Source organism: Phasianus colchicus, chromosome 6 (assembly GCF_987193195.1).
Source record: "Phasianus colchicus chromosome 6, bPhaCol1.hap1.1, whole genome shotgun sequence".
Classification (NCBI taxonomy): Eukaryota; Metazoa; Chordata; class Aves; order Galliformes; family Phasianidae; genus Phasianus; species Phasianus colchicus.
The window spans coordinates 34,684,254-34,710,743 of NC_143441.1; the positions used below are offsets into that span (position 1 = coordinate 34,684,254).

Here is a 26,490-nt window from a genome sequence, read left to right on the forward strand (position 1 = left end):
TTTCTAAAAAGTATCTGCCTCATAAGAAAGAACATAGAAGATATAATAGATATTTTATCTATAGAGGAAAAAATATTAAATTTAGAAGTGTGTAAGTATTAATTGGTTTCTACAAATTGAATCCTTTTTTTTCTATTTATTTTATAATGGTATACATTAATGATCCCCTATTTTTATATAAGCATGAAATATCTGCTGTTCATCTCTAAAGCTAAGGAAATCTGCAATTTTGAAGATAATACTCAGTGTGGATGGTATCAACCAGCCTTGGAAGAGATATCAGAAACTGATTCCATCACAAAAATATTTAAGTGGGAACTTGGAAGTGGAGCAAAACTATATCCTGGAGAAGAAGAGCACTGCCCATCAACTGATCATACTAAGTGAGTAAAGTTTTTCAGGTAGTCAACTGCTTTTTGGACTGAGTTTAGCTATGTATGTATTGCCGCAGGGAAAACTGCTCAGTTCAAAGTATTGAAGCAGTTTATTGATTTATTACTGACACTTGTAACTAAGTGAAAATTAACAGGATCAATGTTGTCAATATATTAGGTAAATCAAGTAACACAATGCTAATAAACAGGTACAAATTTATAAATGCTCTTCTATAAGTAATGCCCCAGAATTCTCCCTATACAGAATAATAAATGTGCACCTCTTCTGTTAGACGACACGTGGGATGTAAGCATGTTGGGAAAACAAGTTTTACACACTTCTTATTCAGAGGAGACATGGTTGCTTTAGCTTTATACATATCCATGCCCCTGTCTATATACCACATAAGCCATGAGACATCAGCACTCCTTGTAGCACCTTGTACTGGTAGCTTAGACTTCTTTGTAGCATCCAATGGGGAAGGATGCTCTGATCTGTGAGGAGGTTGTTGTACCAGCATAGCAACTTTTGAAATAACAGCATCAGTTTTTGGCTGCTGCTGTTGCCATTCTGTAGTCTCTCCTCCCTATTACAAAATTTTTGGGAGGTTAGAATTTTACCTAATACCAATAAACTATCTGAAAATGTTCTTTAGATGTTAATGATACAGGAGGAACATGTCACATTGTGCTCACTCAGAGGAGCTTTCTAAATCTGTTTTGGATTCTAGACATTGTTTATGATGATTATTCATTCCCTCCAAAGACGTACTTTTGGCTTCATTCAAGGAGGAGGAATTAGCTTTTTTTCATTGAGATATAAAATACTTTAAAAACAAACAACACTTGAAAAGATGTATTAATGCAGCTATATGCCAAAGATAAAAATTATTAAAACAAAATTCCTAAGTTTGAGTAGCACATGTATTAACTGTAAGAAACTTTCAATTTCATGCAAGTTCACTTAATTTAATTGGGAACTTTCCTTATAGCTCCATTGATGCTCAATAACCTGAACAGAAAAATATTTGCCTATTTGTAGCAATAAAAGTGTATTTGCTTTCTGTTATAATAGTCCTCAAAGTGCAAAAATAGACTTCAAGTTAAAGTCACATCAAAAAAGAAAAAAGCATTGCTATATATCTGCTAGGTTAAAATGAGATTTATATTGCATTTACATAGCCTGAGATTATTTCTATAACTGTAAAGGAGTCATCTCAATCTGGTAATTAACTGTGTTCTTCATTAAAATAAAAAACACCATAAAGACAAAAATTCCTAATTCATCACTAACAACAAAAACAAACAAACAAAAAAACCACCCACAAAAATACACCCACAATTACATTGTTATGCAATTGTTTCAAAGTCTCTAGATTGTATACATGAAGGAAGCGTATTCCATAAAAAAAAAGGAGCAAGTATTTACTGACTGCTGTTTAAATGTTATATACTGGCTGATAGAAGCACTACACTGTATGCTGAATAAGTTATCTCATAGAATTGTCACTACAGATTTGTGTTGATAATATTACTGTTTCTTCACCCAATTTTCCAGGTTTAATGATACTAACTGTATATAATAAAGAACTGATAAAATTGAAAGTAAATGATCCATAAAAATTGTAGTTTTGAGGCAACAGTGACGTATTATAGTTGAGATCTTTTACACTGGATGTAACTGATGTAATTTGGTCTGCAGTTTACCCATTTATTTATAGATGAGAATGGAAGCATGAGGATTCCAGATTACAGCAGGAAATATGGAACAACGCCTTGTTGAATTAAAACACTAAAATACTTTTATTTTCTTTTTTTTTCTCAAAAATTTACATGGGTTTAGATGAGAAATGAGCTGTTACATTATGTATTTTCTTATTAAATCATAGTAGTATTGTATAGAAATTATTAGATTCATCCTGATACAAGAGTGGATTACAATACACTGTTGAAGCCAGCAGGGCAAGGGAGGTGATTGTCCCCCTCTACTGTGCCTTTGTGTGGCCCCAGCTGGAAGTATTGCATACAAGCCTAGGGCCCCCAACACAGGAAAGATGTGGAACTTTTGGAGAGGGTCTAGATGAGGGTCATGAAGATGATCAAAGAGCTGAAACACCTCTCCTGTGAAGATAGGCTGAACTAACTGGGTTTGTTCAGCCTAGAAAAGAGGAGGTTGTGGGGAGACCTCACTGTGGCCTTCTTATATTTAAAGGGAGTTTATAAACATGAGGGAAATCAACTTTTTACAGGGTATATAGTGATAGCATGAGGGGGAATGGTTTTAAACTAAAGGAAGGGAGATTTAGATTAGATTTCAGGGGAAGGTTTTTTACTGAGAGATTGGTGAGATGCTGGCACAAGCTGCAAGAGACATTATGAATATGCCCCTGGAGGTGTTTAAGGCCAGATTGGATGGGGCCCTGGTCTAGTAGTTGTTCTAGCAGCTGGCAACATTGCCTGTGGCAACAGGATTGGAATGTGATGATCCTTGAGGTCCTTTGCAATCCAAGCCATTCTATGATTCTATGAATTTACAATGATCTCTTTCAGCAGAATTTCTGTGAATAGCTGGAGACTCAAACTGTCAGTTTCTCATAGATTATACATCTGGGCCACTCAGATATAGGCTGATGAATTTTAAGGGAGACATGTGTACATTTGAACCTGTAATTACATTAAATGAATTACATTAATGACTTGAGAAATTGACCTGGATATCTTGTATATAACCCCAACACCTAGAGGAACAGGAGCTGTTACAGAATTCTGCTGTGGTTGCCTAACAGTCCTGGGCTTGGGCTAGAGAAAGGTTTATAAATGTTTTGCAAAGAATTAGGTGACATTCATTATATACTGAAATGACCAGTATGGTGTGTATTAATATAGAGATCTTATGGCATGTTTCAACACTTAGAAAATGGGAATTCCTTATTACAGTTGGGTTTAAATGCCATAATAATGAAGATTATTATCTATAGGCTTAAATATGGACATAAAGCAAAAAGATAACTGAAAATAGTTATTTTCATTTGAGAAAACCTAGGTAATGGAATAGCAAATTATTTGACATTAGTAGTGATATTTGGGTACAATTGTTAATTGAAAACATTGTAGGCACTTAATTGATATGATAATTCATACCTAAAAAGTCATCAAATCTAACGAAGCAAAACCAAGAAGTACATAGAACAAAAATTCTATGCTCTCATAATAATTATTACTCTGTAAGTAACTCCCCTGATAACTGTTTTTAACACATCTGCCTTGCTTTTGTCTGCTTTTCAGACAATCATTATCAGAATATACCTTAGGAAAATTTAAAGTCTTTAAATTACTATACTTTAAAACAGCTCTTGACAGCTGAAAAGAGAGCTGAGAGTCTAAAAACTTCACTGTAGATGAAAAAATTGTAGTCTCAGAGGACACAAATTCTTTAAAAAAAATGGGAAAAAAACCTGAATTTAACTACTTAAAAACACTTTTTTTTTTTTTTTTTTAACACTGTTTCACTTAATATAACAAAACCCATCCTTTTATTACATGCACAGATCTCCTTTGTTCTGTGTCATTGGCCCTGACAGAGATGTAATAAGAAAATAAACATTGAAATGTACACTGAATACATTTTTGGGTGCATGGCAAATCGTAGGTAGTCTCCAAAATTGTTCTTCAGTACAGTTAAGAAATATTTGGCATGAAGGGGACAGAGACCTGATTAACTTTGACCTGAAAATCATTGTGCAAGGAATCAGTGTTCATGAGACAGGCTTACATACACAAAGATTTTTTTGGACTGTTCATATTTGATGGGATGCACTGACACTAAAAGTGAGGCTTTCTTTTTATTTAAGAAGTGAGCCAACAACAAGAACAAAACAAGGGATTAGAGGGAAAAATTGGCCAACTCAGTCAACAGTCTCCCAGCTTAGCACTCTTTGTTACAGCATATTTTCTCCTGTAACACTTTTGTAACAGAAGCTAAGAGCTAGCTATATTTCATCATGATCTTCCTACTGTTATATTTTGTTTGTTTGTTTTTCTGTGCTTAAGATGCTTTTATGCTATTAAAGCACACTGTGATGGTCTAAAGCAAATGTTGAAGACTGATTAGGTGGTGACTTTGTGTGTGAATATTGCTAGGTAGTTACTGGGAAATTCTACTATCTATAATTTTATTCTTGTCTTTTTTCCTCTTACATCTATTTTTTCTTTTCTTTTTCTTCCCCTTTCAAAGGGAACTGAAAGGTATAAAATGAGACATGAAAGAAAATAACAATGTAACTCCTGTTTCCTAAGTAGTAATCTCTACCCCATAGGAAACCTGATTTAATAGATACATTACTGTTACAGTATTCACAGGTCTAAGGACATGAGAATAATTCATAAGAACAAAAAGTAGAAAATCATTGCTGCATCAGCCTGCTAGTGCCTGGATGCAAGGATGTGCAAATCTGGAAATCAGAGGCAAAAAAAAAATTGAAGTTCTAAACTGGAGAATGAAGGGAACAAAGGCCACCTCTCCTCCAGTTTCTGCAGTAGTTAGCTGCCTTCTGCATTACCAGAAAGGTAGCTGGTGGTCTGTTCTCTCAACACTTTCAGCAAAGACAACTAATTCCTTGACCATTGTAGGAGAGTTTTTTTCAAAGTTGTCTTGTCCTCCAACTAACTTCATACTAGTGCTTTGTTTTTCTTTCCAGACATCTTCATCGTTCAAGGAGCACTTTAAGTCCAAAATATAAAAGCTTTTAAAATCCTTTTGTGATGTTGGGATTGGGCTTCCATATGTCCTGATGAAGTCTTCTCCAAGATAGTTAATGTTCTTTTATTTATGTATCTTAAACTGGCTTTTTTACTACTGTTATACTTGTCATTTCATCTGAATCTCAGATTCAGATAACAATAGTTCTGTCCATGTGAAGTTTAGATGCTGACCCTCAGACATTCATGTTCTTATGGGCAGATCTCTCATTAAAAGCATAGAAGGAATTTCAATTATCATTTCTCAGAAGTACATATATTCTCATGTTTTCCCTAGAATGACTCGCTACGTAGGTGTCATAGGAAGATGAATTCTGCTAGCCCTATAAACACTTAGAGACATATTCTCTCATATAGGTGATTCAGCCATTTTTTTAAAAAAGAAATTGTCTTCCTATCTATCCAAAAAGATCAATGTAACCTATTACTACTGTTGTGTTTATAATTTTATTTATAGTGCTGTACAGTTATTACAGCCTTTCTAGAAATCTTGACTAGATCATTGATCAGGAAAAAAGTTTGTGACAATTCATTCAGACAATCAAGGTACAGAAAATAGGTTAACTTCTGCAGTGTTTTTTGAACAAGCTGCAGCATAAGGTATGTTTGTTCTCAAAGTGGCTGTGAAATACGGACTAATTTGTGTTACTTCATTTAAAGTACTGGCAAAGTATCATAAATGCTGCTTTACTGTGCATGCTGGTAAATATCTGAGGTGACAATAGGGCAATTAAAAAAGCCATAGGTATTAGACGTTTGATGCTAAGTAAAAATATATTTGTTAAGCAGTTTTTACATCGAAGTACAATTCCTTACTATGCTGAAATGTAGAAAATTGCTAATTAAAACTAATGCCTAAAGTAATTAGAAATTAGATTGACTTTTTCACCCTAAGCTTAGTTATTTGAGAAGGAAATTTATTCTCATTGTTTTCCTTTGCCTTCAACCTCACAGGATTTATGAAGATATGACAGAATGCTAACAAGTTGTGGCAGGTTCAGATGAGCCATGGAAACACCATGAATTTATCTCAGCTCTGTGTCAGTCAGAAGCCATGAGGCTTAAATCTCCAATGGAGAAAATCCAACTAATAGCTAGTGAGTTGTATGTTATGATCAAAACACGAGATCTTTCATCTCTGAGGCCATTTGCTTTGTGGGTTGGTTGGTAATGCTGCAGTAGTTTTAAGTGCTGTTGGTAAATCTTGAAAGAGTTTGAACAAATATTTTCTGAGAACAATGACACTGACTGAACAAAGCAAAAAGTAGAAAAAGGGATTAGGCTAGTTGAAAACATATCAATCTTAGCTCTAATGTTCAATTATAAAGGCATGCTTATTTTCAGCTAAATTAATTAGGTATGAGTTCTGGATATCAGATGATCTGTTACTTTAGCTTTCTGATATTTTAAGGTAACCTTAATTTCTGCTCTTAATGTACCCAACATATTATGCAATTGCAAAGAGTAGTTGTGATATTTGAAAAAAAACATAAGTTCAGTATAGAGATTTTCAAAATTTGCAAATGAACAATCTTTACAAAAAGTACAGCTATACAGGAATGTGCAACAATTATGATTTGCCTGAGCAAGAGATCTAATGTTTTTGAAACTGTGGCTGCTACTTCCACGAGGTCCTGCTCAGCTAGTGAAAGAGAATGAAATCTGAAACACGTCAGATTTGAGGTTTATTCAGCATTGAGTGCTCTCCTCTCTGACTATAAATGGTACGTCAGAGCTGCTGGTGTACTGATTAGCTCCAGCCTAATTTTAGCTAATGCTGGTTCCAATTGCTGTACTATGGAAGTGTGGCCCTTAGCACAAAACACAAAATTGTCCCAGGGCACTGAGCACTGACATACTACCTTCAATCATCTCTCCTCTGCTGTGATTACATTCAATCACTAATTAATATAAACCACATAAATTTCCAGTCTGTTCTGCAGCCAAATCTGCATGGCCCTTTGTGTTATTTTCTTCTTACCTGATTAATAGTGACAGATGAATCTACAAAAAGTAATTATGATTCATTTGTAGAATTACAGTTTTTCCTCTACAGCTTCAGGTTCATGGTATACTCTGGACAGCATAGGTGCTTTTTGTGTTTTTTGTTGTTGTTCTTTTTCTTTTTTTTTTGTTTTTCTTTTTAATCGGAATTCTTCTAGATGAGACTTCTGATTCTCTTACAATTTCAACAAGCAATACACTTCTTAACAGTGTACTAACAGCAATGAAATTACAGCTTTTTTCTCATTAATTTACTTTAAAAAAAGAAAAAGAAAAACAAAGCTTTCCAAATTTGTATCCTTTAATCAGAATTTAGATAACTATGCACATATCTATCTATTTCAGTTGAAAACCCTATTTGTAGTGAAGTGGAAAATGCAAAAGTCATACAGGCTCAACAGCTTACTTTGAGAATGTGGTTATTGTACCATCTAGAATATGGAAAATGAAAGGAAAGGAGTATTTCAGCCATGCTAAAAGGAGCTTACTGTGTGTGCTATAGTGAATGTGTCCACCACTGTCTCCCATGTGCATTGTGCTTATGTATGTACAGTTCTTGTGATTCTTGAGTTGAATGTGTGAATGTTACATCAGAATAGAGACTTGAGTGAAAAGGTAATGAGACAACAAAAAGAAATGTATTTTAAAATGTTTATAGAATTACTGATTTCCATTCTTTCACTTCAGTTCTCCGCTCTCCTGCCTCTTCTCTCTGTTTCTAAAGTACTGTCTGAGAATACATAATATTTCATCAGGTTACAGCTCTTCAAAAATATGAGGATGACATGCAGTTGTAGTGCACTCTGAAAAAAAAAACCACCAATGTAACATTGCACCGAAATGTCTCCAGTCTTCCTCTGTAGAACTAGAAGCTCAACTTTGAATTTCTGGTGACTGCACCAGCATTTCAGAGAAATATGCCATCCTGAGTAAAGAAGTCTGAGGTATTATTAGATTCCAGGTTAAAATTATCTTTTGATTTTAGCATAATTTGTTTGTTAGCATCTACTTACATCATTAGTAACAAATTTCAGATGAATGTTTCTGGAAAAAATAATCTAGAATTATACACGGCCATCGAAGTAATTCAGTTAAGACATGGAAGCCATTTGCTGATGAAAAACTGATGTATAACAGTAAACTTATTTATATATTTAAAAGCAGTCTTTGTACTGTGTGTTTAATGAATCCAAAGCAAGTATGGGAATGTTTTTTAGGGAAAAAATGCTGAATTTTATAAGTGCTAAAAAGGCAATTCTAAGCTTTGCTCAGTCCATGCACCTGATCCAGTTTAAAAATGTACTTGGGATGCAGTGATGACTTTGAGATTTTGATTAGAAAATCATGGGATACAAAGACTCTCCCATGGGAGACAAAGAAATTCCTGATCAATAAGGCTTTCACAGTAACACCTGCAAAATGTTGTGTACCAGAACTTTGTCATACAGTATAATAAGCAAATAATGAAAAATATAGTAGGGAGGTAAACTGGTAAATTCATGTACCATAGTTATATGACTGTTTTAAAGAACACTGATTTTATATCCCTATTAGTGCAGAAATCTTATTTAACCTACCCTGGTTTAATAACTAGGTTTAAAGAAAGACTGAACATCTGCAGATGCAAATATCTAAATGAACATCGGTCCAATGAGAAAAGAAGATATTTGAGGTGCAAGAGACTCTTATAATATTAATAAAGTAAAAGAGCTTGATCAGTTTAAAGTAATTTCACATGCAAGGCATAAGAAAAAAAAATGAAATATTAAACTTTTACCTTGGCTTCAGAAGAATAATCCTAATCCAAAATGACTCAGAAGTAGATTTGTGGAACTCAGAAATTTATAGGCCAATTTTTGTAAACGTGGCTAAAAGATAGCTTCTATAACAGAAAATAGCTCTTGCAACATTATTTTCCAGAAGTATGTCTACTTTATGAGATGGCATTTGTATAACTTTTTGTTCTATGTTAATTATGAATGTTAAATGCGAATGAAAGTGAGAGGTGTCTAGATAGAAAGTATTTTTAAAATTACAGCAAAATGTTATTTCTTTTGGAAATTACCAGTATTTGAAATTAAATTTATCACAAAATTCTATTAGTAAGGACCTGCATTCCTGACTTGTGATTCCTTTCAGTTTTTTAAATATAAGAAAAGTTTACAGAAATGTTTAAATTTCATTGAAAATCCTGAAATATATATTCTTTCTAGTTGTTCAGTATTGATTTAAATTACTGTCTATTTAAAGTCTATTAGAATTTAAATGGTTGGAAGTGTTTCATGCAGAAAATCTTCCTCTTATATGCAGTGGAATTGATTAAGTTACTGGAGTTCTCATTATCCTGTAAGATTTATGGAAGTTACCCATTTTACTTGTTCAGTCTAGTGGGAGATGTCCCTGCCTATAATGGGAGAGGGTTTTAACTAGATGATCTGAAGGGTCCCTTCCAACCTAAGTTGTTCTATGATTCTGTGATATTGATTCTTCTTCTGCAATAGTATTTTCACAGCTGCAATCTTTCACTCAGATAAGGGCCCTTTTGAAACCAATGAATATGTTACATCTAAGTCACTTCAAGACAGAGGCTGCAAAAGTTCTGTTCGTATGTTATGATTTGTAACAGGCTATCCTATATAATCTACTGAAAGATAAGTAATCAAACTATTTCTGGTGCAGATAGTGAATGCATAGCAAATACAGATACAGAAACAATGTAATGTTTTCTCATTCTCCTTTCTTTTCATCTCTACTGTAGAAGCACGCTCTTCCACATTTCCTTCAGATTCACAAGCATTATACATCTTGAATAAAACCTTGGCCACTGGCCGCAAATTCTCTCTTTCCTACATCAAGTGCTGCCTTCTGGCAGAAACAATGTGCATGACGGGCAATGCATCAAGTAGCTAATACCCTGAGTATGAGGGAGGTAGTGAACTAAACAACAGCATAGGTAAGTCACAAGTATAGGAGTGAAGCCTGCATAAACATATTTATTCAGCCTCTTCCGATCTTTCTATTTCTCTTTACTCTCCCATACATCCGTAACTTTTTTCAACTGCACACACTCCTTTGTTCAACAGGTATCATCCAGTGAAGTGTATCACCCAAGGTTCTTTAATCTACTTTGCTAGTTTTAAATGTAACCTTCCAGCAAACATTGAAAAAAAAAAAAAAGAAAAAAAAGAAAGAAAAAACTGCTATGAGATGATGATTATCTAGATAGAGATGTGATTTTGGTCAAATTTCAGGAAAAATATCCAGTCAAAGACAGCAAGTAAGAGATGGATGTCTGAATTTCATCATACGGCTGATTGTAATCTGTTACTCATTCATACTGATCTCACTGAATGTTCTGAACTTGCAACAGCTTTTACAGCCAGAATATTTAGATGTTTTCAGATCTCTTTTTCATTCTGCTTGTTATTTTCAACTCAGCCCCCTTGAATGTCGTTTTCAGTACTATACAACATTCTTAGGCCACAGTACAGGAATCCCTGATTTTGCCTCTGATTCTGGTTTTAAATTTTGTTCTATTTTGGGGGAATTTTGACGTTCTTACGCTACTGAGGACATGAATTCCCAGATGATGATTAAATTCTGAATTTTAAAATATTTTTGTAGACCTGAAGAGAACTCAATATTCTTGTACCACCAGACAAGACTGGTAGAAATATCAGAACTGAGATAAAAATAAAAGAAATTAAGTATTCCTGCCTTGAAGGAATAGATTTCTTCAGAGGAAAGAAAGGAAAAAAATGAATATACCAAATGCAGATTATTTGATTATTTGAAAAATTTGTAACTGTATATGTGTCAAAGTTTTCAGCTGTCACTGCAGCTTATTAGGAAAAGCTATTTTAATTATTTTATTTTGGAGTCATACAAGCCTTAGGGTAATTTGGTAATAATATGTTTTTCTATATTTTGAGCTTATTTTTTGCAGTAGTTCATATGCAAATACTTATGTAAATTCATGCAGTAATTATAAAGATGTCTACATTGCCATGATACAGCGATAAAAGAGAAGCTTCAGGGCCACTTCTGTCTTTTGCTTCTGAAAACAAAAATAAAATTGTGAAGAAGATTCAGAGTTTTCCAGATCATTACTCTTTCCCCTGGCAGCTCTTGTCTTTATCAACGATTCCCAGCCCATTAAAATGTTTGATCTTTTCCAAGTGCAGTTTTGCCTCACACTTCAAGAAGTATTTATAAATTTTTTACTTCTTCAAAAATATCCTCTTCTACATGGCTTAGAAAAAGATTTTATTTTTTCTCAAAAATTTTGGGCATTTCTTTTATAAGAAATGACATTACAATCCTGCAGAGTAATTAATTCTGTTTTATAAGTGGTAGTAAAACTGTTGATAATGACTTCTTGCATGTATTTCACTTCTATTTTTAAAAAAAATGTGCTTCATTTTATCCATTTGGTGTTAACATGTAAGAAACTGTCTGCAAAACAGTGTAATCTTTCCCTGCATAAATTCCTTCATTTCATGAGATATTTTAGTACTCCCCTCTATATTTAAGTACAGCAAATATATTGGTAGTTTACAGCTGTGAGTCATCTTTCCATGCTATAGATGTTATGGCAATAATCCAATTCTATTCCTTTTTACCTTTGAAACTATTTTATACACATAGAATCATAGAATCACAAGGTTGGAAATGACCTATAAGATCATCTAGTCCATCCGTCTTCTACTGCTACTACAAGCTACTAAACCAGATCTCACAGTTCCTCATCCAGACGCCTCTTGAAAACTGCCAGGGACGGCGACTCCACCACCTCCCTGGGCAGGCCATTCCAGTGCCTGATCACTCTCTGAGAGAAAAAGTTTTTCCTCATGTCTAACCTAAACCTCTTCTGATACAACTTGCAGCCATTTCCCTGGGTCCTGTTTGTTCCCTGGGAGAAGAGGCCAAACCCCTTTTCACCACAACCTCCCTTCAGGAAGTTGTAGAGTTCAATGAGGTCTCCCCTGAGCCTCCTCTTCTCCAGACTAAACAATCCCACCTCCCTCAGCAGCTCCTCATAAGACTTGTGCTCCAGACCCCTCACCAGTTTCGTTGCCCTTCTCTGGACATGCACCGGGGCCTCAATGTCTTTCCTGTAGTGAGCGGCCCAAAACTGAACTCAGTACTCAAGGTGCGGCCTCACCAGTGCTGAGTACAGGGGGATGATCACCTCCCTGCTCCTGCTGGCCACACTATTTCTAATGCAGGCCAGGATGCCGTTGGCCCTCTTGGCCACCTGGGCAGACTATATGTTCAGCTGAGCATCAACCAACACTTCCAGGTCCCTTTCCTCTTCAATATCACATCCTTCCTAATAACTGCAAATAGAACAATTCTCTCACTCTTACATGTCAGATAAGGTTTTGGGAAGCCTCCAGAAAGTGCATAATGAATAAAAGTTTGTATTGCAGGTAATTAAAAGTGCTCCCATTATGCTGACCAATGGAAGTTCTAATAATTACTTTACCTTGCTGAAGGAAATAGCCTGGGATTTCTGTATCAAAATGACTTTTACTATCAGAATTGTCTAATATTTTCACCTCCCAGTATATTTTCTGGGGAGTTTTCCAGTTCCAGTTTTCCAAGATTATAGGAGATCTCCTGTTAATTTTTCAAATACGAGACCAGGGAAGATGGAAGTATTCTGTGTAACAGTCAATGACCCAGATGTTGATTTGCAATTATTTGACAAAGACTGTTTTATTATTATTACTATTATTATTTATTTTTATCAATTGCTGTTACTAGATTTTAATTTTCCTATGAAGCAAACTTTTAACATCCAATTGTCAAGAAACAGGAAGAGATGGAAAAAGATTTTCATTTAGATACATGCTTAAGATCAGTCAAAGGTTATAGAAAAGATAAGGAGACATTAGTGAAATTTTACCCTCAGATACCCAGGAAGATCAGGCTGTTTGCAGTCCGTCAATCTGTCACAAGTTCCTGCAAATGTGATTCTAAGGATTAATGAATTAATTAAAGGATTTCAAATCCTTAGAGAAAATTGCTGTTAAGTATAATTTTGCTTGTTTCTAGCCCATTTTATTCTGTGTCATGTATTTAGAATGTTCTACTCCTAAAGTGACTGAATGGTAGAATTCATTAGTCTCCAAGTTGCGTGGTGGGCTATAATTAATATAAGTTGACTCTTAAAATTATTTCTACATGCAAATTATCATAGATAGTACATTTAATCTTCCATTTTTGTAAGTTTACAATAATAATCCTATATACACTAAATTTGGGGTTATTTTATCATTCAAATAGTCAGTCATGAGTTCAGTGTAGGCATTGCAATATGAGAGAAGTCGTTTCCAGATAAGCAATGAAGAAATTAAAATATATATATAAGATCTTTAAAGATTTGGCAACAAGCTTTCACAGACACTTCACTAGATTGAAAAGAAAAAAAAAATACACCAATAGGCAAACAGAAAAGACAGGAAACTCTAATATAGGTATTTCAGGTAAGGAAATTTTTAAAATGTATGTCCCATCAAGTTTGTAAGATCTTGTTGGAAACATTCATAGCTTAATGAAACACTAATTGTGCTATATCTCTGTGCAACTCTACAAAAGAGAACAGAATCTTTTATTTGGTCAACAGCTGCATTGTCTTTGAAAGGCAACTTTTTTAGGAACTTAATCTCAGCTATCTGAAATCCTAAACTTGTCTCTCTCTATAGACTCAAAGTCTGATCCACACCACAAAGGCAGCATCATCTTTCTCAGCACAGAGTATTTCATCCAGTGTCTTGAAATATTTTACCTCCAAGCCAGTGTCATGGATGTCCATATGTACACCAGCTTTGAGTAGGCTGCTGATTTCACTGATGTAAGGGGTCGAACTAAAAGTCCCTCCAGGCTCTGATATCAGACCCAGTGTAAAGGAGAACTTCAGTTATGTGATTTTCTTTGTTTAGATATGATACAAAAGTACTAAATGTCTTTTCATGGGATTTTGTGGTATTCTGGCAATACATTGATGAATTAAAAGGCAGATACCCAGATAGTAAATGTAATATATGTAAAGGAAATATTACCACTTTAATCAACTGGAACTTAATTTTGATTATTATTTTTTTTCTTTTTTAATAATGAAAACCTTTTCTCTCTGGACAGGAATACTGAAGAAGGTGTGTATCTGTTTGCTGACAGCTCAAATGGAGAATATGGTCACACTGCTGATATTGCTACACCAGTCATTTCCTTTACAGGACCCAAATGCAAAATCACATTTTGGAACCATATGAATGGTTCAACAATAGGCTCTCTGGAGGTATGGAGGTGTACTTTGTTTTGCTTTATTCTTACTGTCTGAAATTTATGGGAGAAAATTAATGCCTTGTCATTTAGTTTCATTAGAGCCCAGGCTGTCAATTAATGAAAATGAGCAATTGCTAATGCTTTACTGCTCTCAATATGTTTTGATCTGAGGGAAGCATTAGCTTGAGTATGCTGTGAAAAACATTTTACAAAAAACTAAAATGATGACCTTTAAGCATGTGCCAAGTCTGGAAATTCTGTACAAGAAAAAAGCCTTGAAATGTGTAATACCTCTTGACACTGAAAAACAGCAGTAGATATTTGGAAATTTAGGTTTTTGGATGAATGTAGGAGTTTGAAAAAAGAAGTAATTGTATGAAAATTCATTGTGACATTTTGTAGAAACTGCTTATTGCTATGTTATTCATTTGAAAGTGTAACATTTATTTCTCAAAGGTTAATTATACTTCTATTTCTATGACTTAACAATAGCAAACTTTTTTATTCATACCCTTTTCTTCACTCCAGTTAAAATCAAAATATTTATTGATAGAATATCTGTTTCGTTCAGCAGCTTATAGATCAAAAATGTCACTGCAAAGTGACTGAATAAAACAAGACTATTGTTCTCCACACATCAGAGTAACAATCATGTAAGTTCTCATGAATGTTACACAGTAATTTACATCATCAGAGATGGATTTTTGAAATACTCAAAATAATATAGCCAATTAGACTAAAATGTGTGATACTAAAAAACTAAGATATGGTGTACTCCAGCCTGTGTATTTGATTACCTAGTTGCTCAGAGGAAGCATGCCTGGTATTTTCTTAACCTACTATTAAACAATTTATTTTTTTTCTCCCACGAAAGATAGAGATCTTGCTAGGTCATCAGCAAGTGTTCAGATTTTAGCTTATCAGAATTAGTGGGAGATGAGGGCATAAAGATGGTTCATCTTTAGCTTAAAGACTTGGAACAGATCAATGAATTGTGGCCACTTTGCATTTGCTCTAATGTCCTAGATCTTCTTTAGAGTGTGGGAAGCCATGCTACTTGGAAGCATGTCCACAGATAGTTTTGCACAAATGAACAGCCTAGTTAATCACAGTAGCAAGCTAGCACCATGAAAGAAAAATGTTTTTTTTTTTTTTTTTTCAGTTCCACAGCCAGGTAACAATGTTAGGACAAGAGATAATGACCGTAAGTTGTGCCAGGGGAGGTTCAAAATGAGGATTAGGAAAAATTCCTTTTCAGAAAGAGTGGTGGGGCACTGTCACAGGCTGCCAAGGGAGGTGGTGAAGTCACAGTCCCTGGAATTTTTCAAGAAACAATGTGATATTGCACTGGGGGACATGGGTCAGCGGGTAATGTGGCTTTATTTTATTTTCAGTTTTATGAGTCTTATATGAATGTGAATCTTCTGTGGTTGAACAGTGCAGATTTTTCACTACTTTTATTAATTTTCTCTCCCATGCCTACCACTTTCTATTTAATTTGTAAGTTTGGATTTTTGCATGTTAGTTTACATCCATGCCATCAAATGTTGTCTAGGATATATTGAAGACTCCTGCTATTCACATGCATGAATGTCTTTTCGTGGTTCTATAAGTTAAACACCTATAAGTTGTCGCTTTATTTTGCAACCTACATTTGAATATTAGCTGGAACTATTTTTGTTCACTTTCTGCTATCTGACTTGACATGGGTAACTTTAACAAAGAATTAGCAGTCAGCTTTCATTAACTTGCTAAGTAATTTAAATGCATAGGGCTTTCAGTTACATTAGGGTATAAGAGAAGGCCTAGATTTTGATGGGAGTTAAATTTATGGCCATGTTTCACCATAAAATTACAACATTCAGCACGATATCAGAGAACACATAAACTTTTGATGAAGGAATTGGATTTATAATTTTGTAAGTAATTTAAAGCATGTGTGAAATTGTACGTATTGGTCTATATAATTTCACACGTTTATATAGATATACCTATAAAGTATGTGCATAAGAGTAAGAAAACTCTATTATTCAGCACTCCCTAGTCATCTTAATTAATATATGTAACCCCTGTTTTTCTCTATTTTTATCCTTTTCCTTAAAATTCATGCCTTTTGTAAGCAGTTTTTCTTGTCTATAAAGTCAGATGTCAGTTTGTTTTTCTACTCTATTCAAAATATTACACTGTTTCTTTTTTCCTCTGGACTGGAAGCTCTTCAGCTTGAGGATCTACTATTTGCTTGCCAAAGCTTACCTGTTATGGAATATGATACAAACTCATGGGACTGCATAAATTTTCAAAGAAGTCCTTTTTTTCATTAAGATAAAGAATGTCGGGGCTGCCCTAAGAAGATTATGCAGAGTAGCAATAAATCCTTGAAAGCAGAACTAGTGCAGGCAACTGGTGAACTGATGTTTATCTCTATGAATGCTGCCTGGAAACAAGACTTAACACACTTCATCACACTCCCATCTTGCTGTTATTTTTAGCTCAGTTGAATCTGGATGTTTAAGAGGTTGGAGCAAAGAATACTGAGGATTTTGTGCTAATGTTGAAGTGTTAGTTTTTTCTAGTTCACCAGTTTTTTACAGTAGTCTTCTATTGTTCAGAAAGTTAAACTGTGGACATTAGAAGGAATGAACAATATTTTTTGTTTGTTTGTTTTTTCTGTAGAAGAAAAAAAAAAAGCTTGATACAGAATCAAGGTATAAAATTATTCCTGGAACTTAGATGGGGCAATTGAATGCAATCTAACAGATGCAGAAACCATTACATTTTTCAGTAACTCTTGTTAATTAATTTTGTTTTCCATGTTTTAGAAATGAATCTTGACCTTTCACTGAACACTTTTTATTTGTGACTGGACATTCCAGCTAAGTTAACTGGTAACTTAGTCCAGTTAAATACCTGAGCAGAAAGTGTTTGTGAGTAGATGAGAAAGTTTTAAAGCATCATTTTAATCAAACTGTGGTTTACATCAACCAATCCCTTTGCACCTGATATTTAATGGCGGTATATAATTAAATTATAGAAGATACTTTGGACAAAGTTGAGGAACATGGAGTGAGTTTGTAATGGAAAAAATATTTTTTGTCACCTGAAATTTCCTTTTAGGTACTTTGTAAAACTGGTAATAAGACTTCTACTTTATGGACTCAAAGTGGCAGCCAAGGTCCAAAGTGGAATAGAGCTGAAGTGTTCTTGGGAATTCGTTCAGATTTTCAGGTGTGTATTTGTATTTTACATGCTCTCCAGAAAACTGGCTTTAGATACTTTTATCTTCTGCATTTCCCTCTTCTTTTTCTTTTTGCCACATAAACATATTCTACCTTCCCTAGACTAGATGACCTTTAAAGGTCCTTTCCAACTCAAATGATTCTATGATTCTATGCTTCATTTAAAAATGTTACATTGCCCACTACTTCTGTCTTGGATGCCTTTTAATTGAAGTTCAGATTTCTTATAACATTCATGGGAATTACTAGTGAAAGACTAATACTTTTCAGGCTTACTTTGCAGGAGTGGAACTCTTGGCTATTAATTCAGGCTGGTAACTGTTTGACTTATTCATTTTCTGCACTATGAGAGTAAGAACAACGCTTCATATTCATATTCCAAGATCTACAAGGACCATTGTTGTCTGTTCTATTTATGTTTCATGTATATCTAATTAGTGTTTTTCTCTAATATTTTTGTAATTTTTATTAGGTTATTTTCAGGGCAAAACGTGGTGTCAGTTACATGGGAGATGTGGCAGTGGACGATATCACCTTTGAAGATTGTTCCCCTTTGCTCATCCCAGACAGACCCTGCACATTAGATGAATTCACATGTGCCAACAAGTACTGCATCCCGAAGGATCAACTGTGTGATTTTGTAAATGACTGTGCAGATAACTCAGATGAGAATTCTGCCATTTGCAGTAAGTGTGAAAGTTTTTTATTTTTTATATTTTTTATAATTTTTATATTTTTTATTTTTTATTTATTTATTATTTTTTATTTTTTTATTTTTTATTTTTTGAATATATAGTTATCATAACTATGCCTGTTGGAAATTTTGAATGCTTCAGTACTACTGGCAGCCTATCACTTAAAACAGCAAACACATAGGTAATAATTTTATTATATTCCTTGGTTTTTAAGGATTTTAAATTACTATTGTTTAGTTTGAAATAATTTGCTGAAAAATAAAAATGCTGTTAGTGAATTTCTCATTATAATTCAGAAAGCAGTGGTCTTTAATGCACAATAAAAATCTGCTTTCCATATGAAAAGAATACATTTAGAGTGGCAAAAAAAAATATCAAACATAATACCTTTGGGAAATGGGGACCTGTTTCCTTTGATATTTCAAGAATTGTCAGGTCTCATAGTTATTTCAGTTTGAATGTTGTAAAATTTTAGTTTTACAAGAGATATCAAGAAACAGCATTTGTTGTAATGAGAAAGAAAGATAGTGTTTAATAGCAATTGTTTTTTTTTCTCTAGAGAAATGGGTAACAATATACTGTTTATATAGTAGTAATGCTTTTTTTTCCACTAAGATTTTGCAAAATGCTCACAAAATCAGATCTTCATTGTTTGCTACGCTATTAGAAATTGCCTCATTCTTATTGAGGTTATGTTTACAATTTATCAGTTTCTCAGGGAATACAATTATATGAGCAAAGTAACAATGATATACTGCAAAATGAAGGGAGATGGCAAAGGGGCTGTATTTTTAGGTGCTTTTCATACTAATAGACTTCTCATTGATTTCTAGAATGGGGATGTCTTATGTCTAAGCTATTTGTTAGAATTTTCAGTAACAATGATAGCAATTAGACCTTAAGTTTTTACTTTCTCCAACTTCAGTTATTTATTTATTATTTTTTGTATTTTAAAATGTGGTTACAAGATCATTGCAAACAACTCTTTGTCTGGTCTTAAATTATTTCACTGAGAATTATTCTCTTTGCTGAATTTGGTGAAAGAGCTTACGTGCAAGTGTAGTATACTGTGACACCCATTTCTTTGATTATAACGTAACCTTATTTATTTATTTATTTTTAGACAAGAAAGTAAATTTCATAAGTGGAGAATGTTAGTTTGGTAGTGAAAAAGGAGATTTTTAAGGTTTGATTTGAGCATCACTATTCTATCAATTTTCTGTGCTGTATTCTCCAAAGACAGCCCCATGTGAGTATTAAAGTGGTATGATTGCTCATTTTTTAACTGGGATTACAATCCCAGTTAAGAATGGAGTCAGCATTTTTGTCCAAGTGGTAAAGAAAGTAATAAATAAATTAAAATGCGGCCATAAAACTTTTTCCTATCCAATCATTATTTAAATTCTCACAGAACATAAGATAGCAAATTCTCGTATGAATTTTGCAACAATAAACTAAGTTTTCTAGTTCTGTTGTTGACAATGTCATTTCATGTGCATGAAAACTGCATGATTATTGGTTCAAGTGACTTTGGAGCTTGATGCCTTAATTAACATTAAAAAAAAAGCTAGTTATTTCTTCACAGTTTTTTTCATGATAGAGAATGCCTCTGAAAAGAATATAATGATAGGAAGCACAGATTTCTGATCTTTGTGATGTTTTGTTCATTCCTTGCAAACATCACAGAAGAGCTGTGTTGTTGTTGAACAACAGCTTGAAAACTTCAAACTAAGAAGACTGGTAAAGTCATCAACTGGGCAAAGAATAGCAAGTGAATGTGGAGGAAACAATATATAGCTATGCCTGTCAACTGCATTTACAAAACATGACCAACTGTGCACCTTCTAGACTTCTCCGAAGTATGTAAATTTTAGCAATAGCCTCCATGGATCACTACTGCAGATGTTAGGTGCACAAAGAGTCATAACTTTTGGAACTAATTATAGGAATTTATTTAGCTATGATCCTGAAATATTACATAGCAATATTATGTAATTATGTATTAAATATTACGGTCATGTGACCAAAGACGAGGGCAGTTTCAGTTAAATGATGATCTATTTCTTCATAAACTGTAATTGTATTTAGCACATAAGGGGTTTTTTTATTAGCATTATCATTTAAGAATGAGTTTTACTTGTAGAAAAAGGTGAAAAGTAACAAGTTATTATAAAACAATATAAAAAGTTACTTTTTTGCTTAATAATTCATAGTTTTAAGAAAATGTTTGAGTCCTCATTCATACACATGGCCTCTACAAAGAAAATCTTCCACCTGAATTCAGCTTTAAATTTAAGAGAGCTGTTTAGATACATGAATAGACTTAATGAATGTTAACTCATCAGCTTCATTACTGAGACTTCTGACAAGAATCCAGATTAAAAAAAAAAAAAAAAAGCTACTTAAAAGTGGCTGAACTTTAGAAGAAGTTCAGGTTCTGTTTACATTTTGGAAGAAAGCTTTTGTCATTCCTTACACTGTCAGATCAGATGATCCATTCAGTTCCTCAATTTATCTTCAAAGCTCTTTCCAGTAATAAGAGTAACAATATTCAGAGCACAGTCAAAAGTCTTTGAAAGTTCTGGCAAAATCCCAGCTTATTTCAGCAAGTTTAGGTTTGATTGGTGTAACCATTATAATAAAGTTATAGATACATAGAGGAAAACATATATGCAGGTAAGACTTTTGGAGTAGTGTATTGAATAACCTTAACTTGTGTGGGCAACTGAGTAACCATACTGTGTTTTGACATTCAAAATTGGAAAACTAGTAAAGAGCCTGCATGTGGCATATAAAAATCAATCAAAATTATGACTTTTTTTTTTTTCATAGGCTAAATATAATTAAAGGAAAAACAAAGATAATCTGCATATTGGCCAATAAAATGTGTGTGAATTATTTTGGAAACATGTTAAAGTAAACTAGCTAGAGGTTTGTTTCAGCTCAAAGCTAACATTCCTACAATTACATTTTACCTGTATGGTCTCTATGGAAGGTGTGTCTCTATAGTGCTCTGTTCTTTTAATTGGATGGGTTTCTGTTCTGCAAATATAGGAATTTCATATCTTTTTTTCTTTTTTAAAATGTTCCTCCAAAAAAAGGATAGTTTTCTGCAGATGTCTTGGATTTTCTATGGAGGATGCAATTGAACCGTGCATGTGAAACTCTAGACTCAGACAGATTGCTATATTTAGTTGTTTTTGTACCTATAACACTGTTGATTATACTAGTAAGACCTGGTCATTTATTTCACATATATTCTGTTTTATCCTATGCCATAATTAAATCCTAGAACACTAAAAAATGCTCTGCTTAGTAAGATTCATGAATGCTGTTTGCTTTCTTTCTATTGATTTTTTTTTTTTTTTCTTGGCAGATAACTATGTACAAGATAGCAGTTATTAACTTTCTGCAAAAAAAAAAAAAAAAGTTTATGTGTTTGCAAATATCTTTCAGGTGCTTCTATTGGGCGCTGTGATTTTGAGTTTGATTTTTGTGATTGGAAGCAAGAAGAAAATGACGATTTTGACTGGCACCTCAGAATTAGCAGTACTACTAAACTGGGTACTGGACCAGCTGCTGATCATACACTGCAAGAAGTGTCTGGCCATTACATTTTTATAAAGAGTTCTATTCTTCAGTTTCCAGGACAGAAAGCTAGGATTTCTAGCTCTGTGTTAAGCAGGATGAATAAAAAATGCAAGGTATGTGGGGATGTAATACTAGCAGGAGTGCAGAATTTGATTTCTAGATTACACAAATTTAGTACTCCTAAGGTAAACAAAATTACTGAGATATTTCTGATTAAACACAAGCATGTTGTGAAAGAATCAGAACCTGATCTTATTTCCACTTTCGAATCATAAGAAAATGTGAATATTTTTTGCTAGTTTTGGGAGAAGAATGATTTCTGTAGGTAAGTAGTCTGCAGGAGACTTAAATGTAGTAAACAATGAAAGAAATATGTAATTTATAATTTGCATTATGCAGCATCAGCCCTGCGTATCCTACAGCTATGTAAAGAATTGTGCTTTCATTAAGAAAATATGTATAAATACAATAAGAATTTGCTTTAAAAAAAATAAATACAGCTACAAAAAATATATTATGTGACAGATAGTTTTCTCGTCTGAAAAAAAAGAAAAAGACAAGCTTTTATTTTACAAAGCATTACAGCATGTTGTTGCGGTTTGAGCTTGATAATTTCTTAGCAAACCAGGATTAAAGTTTTTCTAGTTTATAGTCTTTCCTAAAAGTATATCTTTGTTTCATAAAACAGCTAGCAAAATGCATCTCTTAGAAGCTGCCATATGTTGAAAATATAGTGAATTTTGCAGAAAGCACTTTGTAGGTGCTTTGAAGCGGTATTCTTTCTCTTTGCATGCATCTATTGCTTTCAATTTTTCCTAGTCTTTACCTGTCAAGGTGAAAATAAGATGTATCTGAATTTCTAACATCAGTGTTGAGTGCAAAATGAAAAATTAAATTTATAGGCAATTATTACGTTTAATTTAAAAATAACAAAGTAGTAATTAAAAATAGAGATGACAGAATACTTCTACGGTGGAGAAGTGGAGAAGATTATTCTGCATAAATGAAGTTGCTCCAGGAGGAAATACAGAAATACTAGTTTTTAGAAAATTACCTCCTTAAAAATTTAGAAAAACATTAGAAAATTAGCAGGACAGGAATGGATTGTATTTCTGAAGTAAACCAGGGTATAGATTTCCAGCATTAAAGAACTGAACTGTAGAAATCAGTTTAAAAAAAAAAATGATAATAATAATGCCCACCAAAATTATGTAAGGGAAAAGGGAGATATTAACAAAAAACGACTTAACCATCTGATTTAAGATTAAAGAATTAATCTGTCTTACTCCTTTCTATCAATTATTATAGTTGAAAGTAAGTGGAAACAGTGATCCAAGTGTTGTGCCGCACTAGAATCTAGGGCAATGAATTTTGAAACTGCTGTGGTTAAAACCAACATTCATGCTACTATTTTGCTAATTATTTTGCTCTTCACACATAAAGGCAAAAGAATCTGACTTAATGTTTACAAAGGTATCATAATATTTGCTATTATTTTTTATAAGGATAGATTTGTCTATCCGTAGGGCTTGTGCTATACATCAGACTAGGAAGAAATTTGTAGATAAGTTCTTGCATAATATAATGTGAATTGCCTACTTTCAGGGTCATATATAATTCTTGCAAATATTCTATATTTGTCAGAAGCAAGATTGAATTAGATTAAGTTTTAATCCAATGCAATACAAGCAATCCTTTGCTCTTGAATTGAAATTAGCAGAGAATAGTTAATGGTGATTATTTTTTCAGTGTTTTTATTTTTTATGTTCTATATTACTTTCTTACCTTAGTATTTTGTAATTTCCCATTTTTACTCAAATCTTACTGTTTTCTAACTCAGTGACACCTTATTTTTTTTTATTTTATCTATTATTTTGTATTTTCTGCCACCCTTTTTTCTTCCATAGTAGATTATATAATATTCTAATTATATGCTATAGTCTACCACAAAGACTTTTTCTGAGCAGTTTTCTGTTGTTAAAAGTTCCTTCTTCCTGTTTTAAAAAATGCTCTAGTCTTCTACACTTTTTTTTTTTTTTTAACCAAGTATTTTCTTTCCTTTACACTCACATGCAAGTTTTTCAAAAGAGATGCAGTGTCAACTGTCACAGTATTGTAATGCTGGCTTCCAAGTTTGGTTTATGGAATAGTTCAAAAAGTCATTTTTGTGTGCATATATTAAATTCTGTTTGAAAAATTAAATTGAGCTGCTAACATGACTCCATTTAATAATTAGGATAAATACAGTAGCAGAATATCTCTGAACTCACCTACTGTACACTAGAGTCTACTGCTCTTACTTACAGATATTTTTCTATTACCATATGTATGGAGCTCACGTTGGATCACTGATTGTCTACCAGATGACTATGTCAAAACGTGAAAAAATCCTCCTTATTCTTACTGGAAACCAGGGAAATTTCTGGCAGAACAAGGCACTGAATCTGGTTGGAGATGGAAAAGAAGATTTTCAAGTCATATTTGAAGGGATAGTTGGAACAGATCTCAAAGGTGGCATAGCACTTGATGACATCACGTTATCTCGGGAGTGTTTACCATCCCAGGAGTTTTTACCAGCAGAATCCACAACACTGCCTCCAACAGGTATGTTCTTACTAAAGATAAAACTCTCTAAGTCTGAAAGAATATGTGGCAGTGGTGTTTTCATTTCTCTGTCTCTCCTTCAAAACAGAAATAGAATGGATATTTTACTAATATGTTGAAATTCAGCATGTTTTTAAGCAGCATTTTGAAATGTTGATAAAATTATTTTTATAATGTGACTTTTGAGGTAGTAAGTCAATACTTGTGAAACTCTAAGTCCTATCTTCTGCCATATATGCTTAGACAATATCCTGTTCAATTCAGTGGGATTTATTTATCAATATTTAATCGTAAAGGATAGTTATTATAAAAAAAACTGAGAGTAGGAAAGAGCCCAGTACAAATACATTGTGTGAAGGTAAACAAAAAGTACACAGGGGGATGACTAATGTTTTTTCGCTAACGGGAATCCCTACTGTGAGAGCTACTGTTCAAGCACCATACTCATCTTGTTCTATGTGCTATGATATTAGCATTGATATCATTATTAACATCATCCTCACTTACTGCACAAAGGAAATAAGACTCAAAAAAAAATGCTACCAAAATTATAGTGTTCTGATGGGGATGGATTACACTGTCTCCAAGGTAAGCGCTGCTTCTAAAAGCACTGATCCTATTCATTCACAATATTTGCTTGGATGTGAAAGGCAAAGAAACAGCTCTTTCTGATAGAACAGACCTCCTTCCACATCTATCACCAAAGCTGCTGAAATTTAAACTCCCAAAAAAGAATTTAGGAGATAGATTTTTGTTCCTGGGCCTACTCCTTGAATGGCTGTGGCAAGTCATTTTAAATCTCTTCTCTCTGATGAATAAAACAAAATTAATATTTCCTGAAGTCAAGGAGTCTGGGAGAATGGATTGTTAATTTATGTGAGCTGCTTTACTTTGTTACTGCCACTAATGAGCAGCCTTCCCCTTTAGGATATCATTAAGCACTGCTCAGGCACAGGGATATAACACTGATGAGACTATATAAAACCTAAAAAAAACCCACTACACTGTCCATTGTCTGTAAGATAAGCTGGAAAGACATGGGTAATGGTTTCCAGATATACCCTGACAAATTTCCAAATCTTTACAGTGCATGCGATTGGCTCCTTACTTCTCTCCATGACAGTCATGGATATTTATTGCAAATGAGATTTGTATTTTCAAGTTCAGCTTTATATAAAGATTACCCCAAGAGGAACACTATCTGAGATTTCTTATTCCTTATTTTTTGATGTTTTCAGACTCTATCTATTTAATGGTAGATGCAATTCCCTGTGGCAACATTGGAAACTCTAAAAGTTTTGGTTTTGATTGTAAAGTATGTTCCAAAACCCTTTTATGATGTATATAATAAAAAAGCTACTAAAATCTCAGGGAAAAAAAAAAAAAAAAGAAGACATCAGAGACAATTTCTTGTTGTAACTCAAATATATTTTGTGAACTTCGTAGATTCACCAGTTTAAGATAATGGTCTAAATTCATCCTTGTAGTATCCCATCTTTTCTATATCAGCAATTTTCACTTGTCCTGGACCAAAAAAACCTACATTCATCACTGACATTTATAACTTACAGCCACTATTTAACAGTGTTTATCTGTTTGGATCATTGCTTGAAATGTGGCCTTAGAAATCAAAATATGAAATGTACTCCTCCAGAACAGAACTGAAATGTTCTGAGTGGCCAAATAAGGGCTGTGTAAAGTGCTCTGTGATCTAACTATATAAATAAGCCAGTTCAAATAATTGTGTTGATCAGCTGCAAAATTTGGACTTCTAGACTTCTCTGCTTTATGCAGAGACAAGGATTTTAGCACATTTTAAATGCTTATATCCATTGCTCAAATTTCTTAGAGTTGTTTGAGTTGGAAGGTACCTTTAAAAGGTCATCTAGTCCAACTACCCTGCAATGAACAGGGAGAACTAGTGACTATTTGCTTCAG

At 33.6% G+C, this 26,490-nt stretch overlaps 1 protein-coding gene across 1 annotated transcript in view; it reads left to right on the plus strand.

Moving 5' to 3' along the window:
* Nucleotides 1–26,490, plus strand: part of MALRD1 (MAM and LDL receptor class A domain containing 1) — a 215,277-nt gene that overhangs the window by 61,813 nt on the left and 126,974 nt on the right. The window contains exons 20-25 of the mRNA XM_031614457.2: nucleotides 212–383; nucleotides 14,283–14,439; nucleotides 17,541–17,651; nucleotides 18,135–18,348; nucleotides 21,814–22,061; nucleotides 24,255–24,552. Coding sequence (XP_031470317.2) covers nucleotides 212–383; nucleotides 14,283–14,439; nucleotides 17,541–17,651; nucleotides 18,135–18,348; nucleotides 21,814–22,061; nucleotides 24,255–24,552 — 1,200 coding nt within the window. The remainder of the gene's footprint in view (nucleotides 1–211; nucleotides 384–14,282; nucleotides 14,440–17,540; nucleotides 17,652–18,134; nucleotides 18,349–21,813; nucleotides 22,062–24,254; nucleotides 24,553–26,490) is intronic.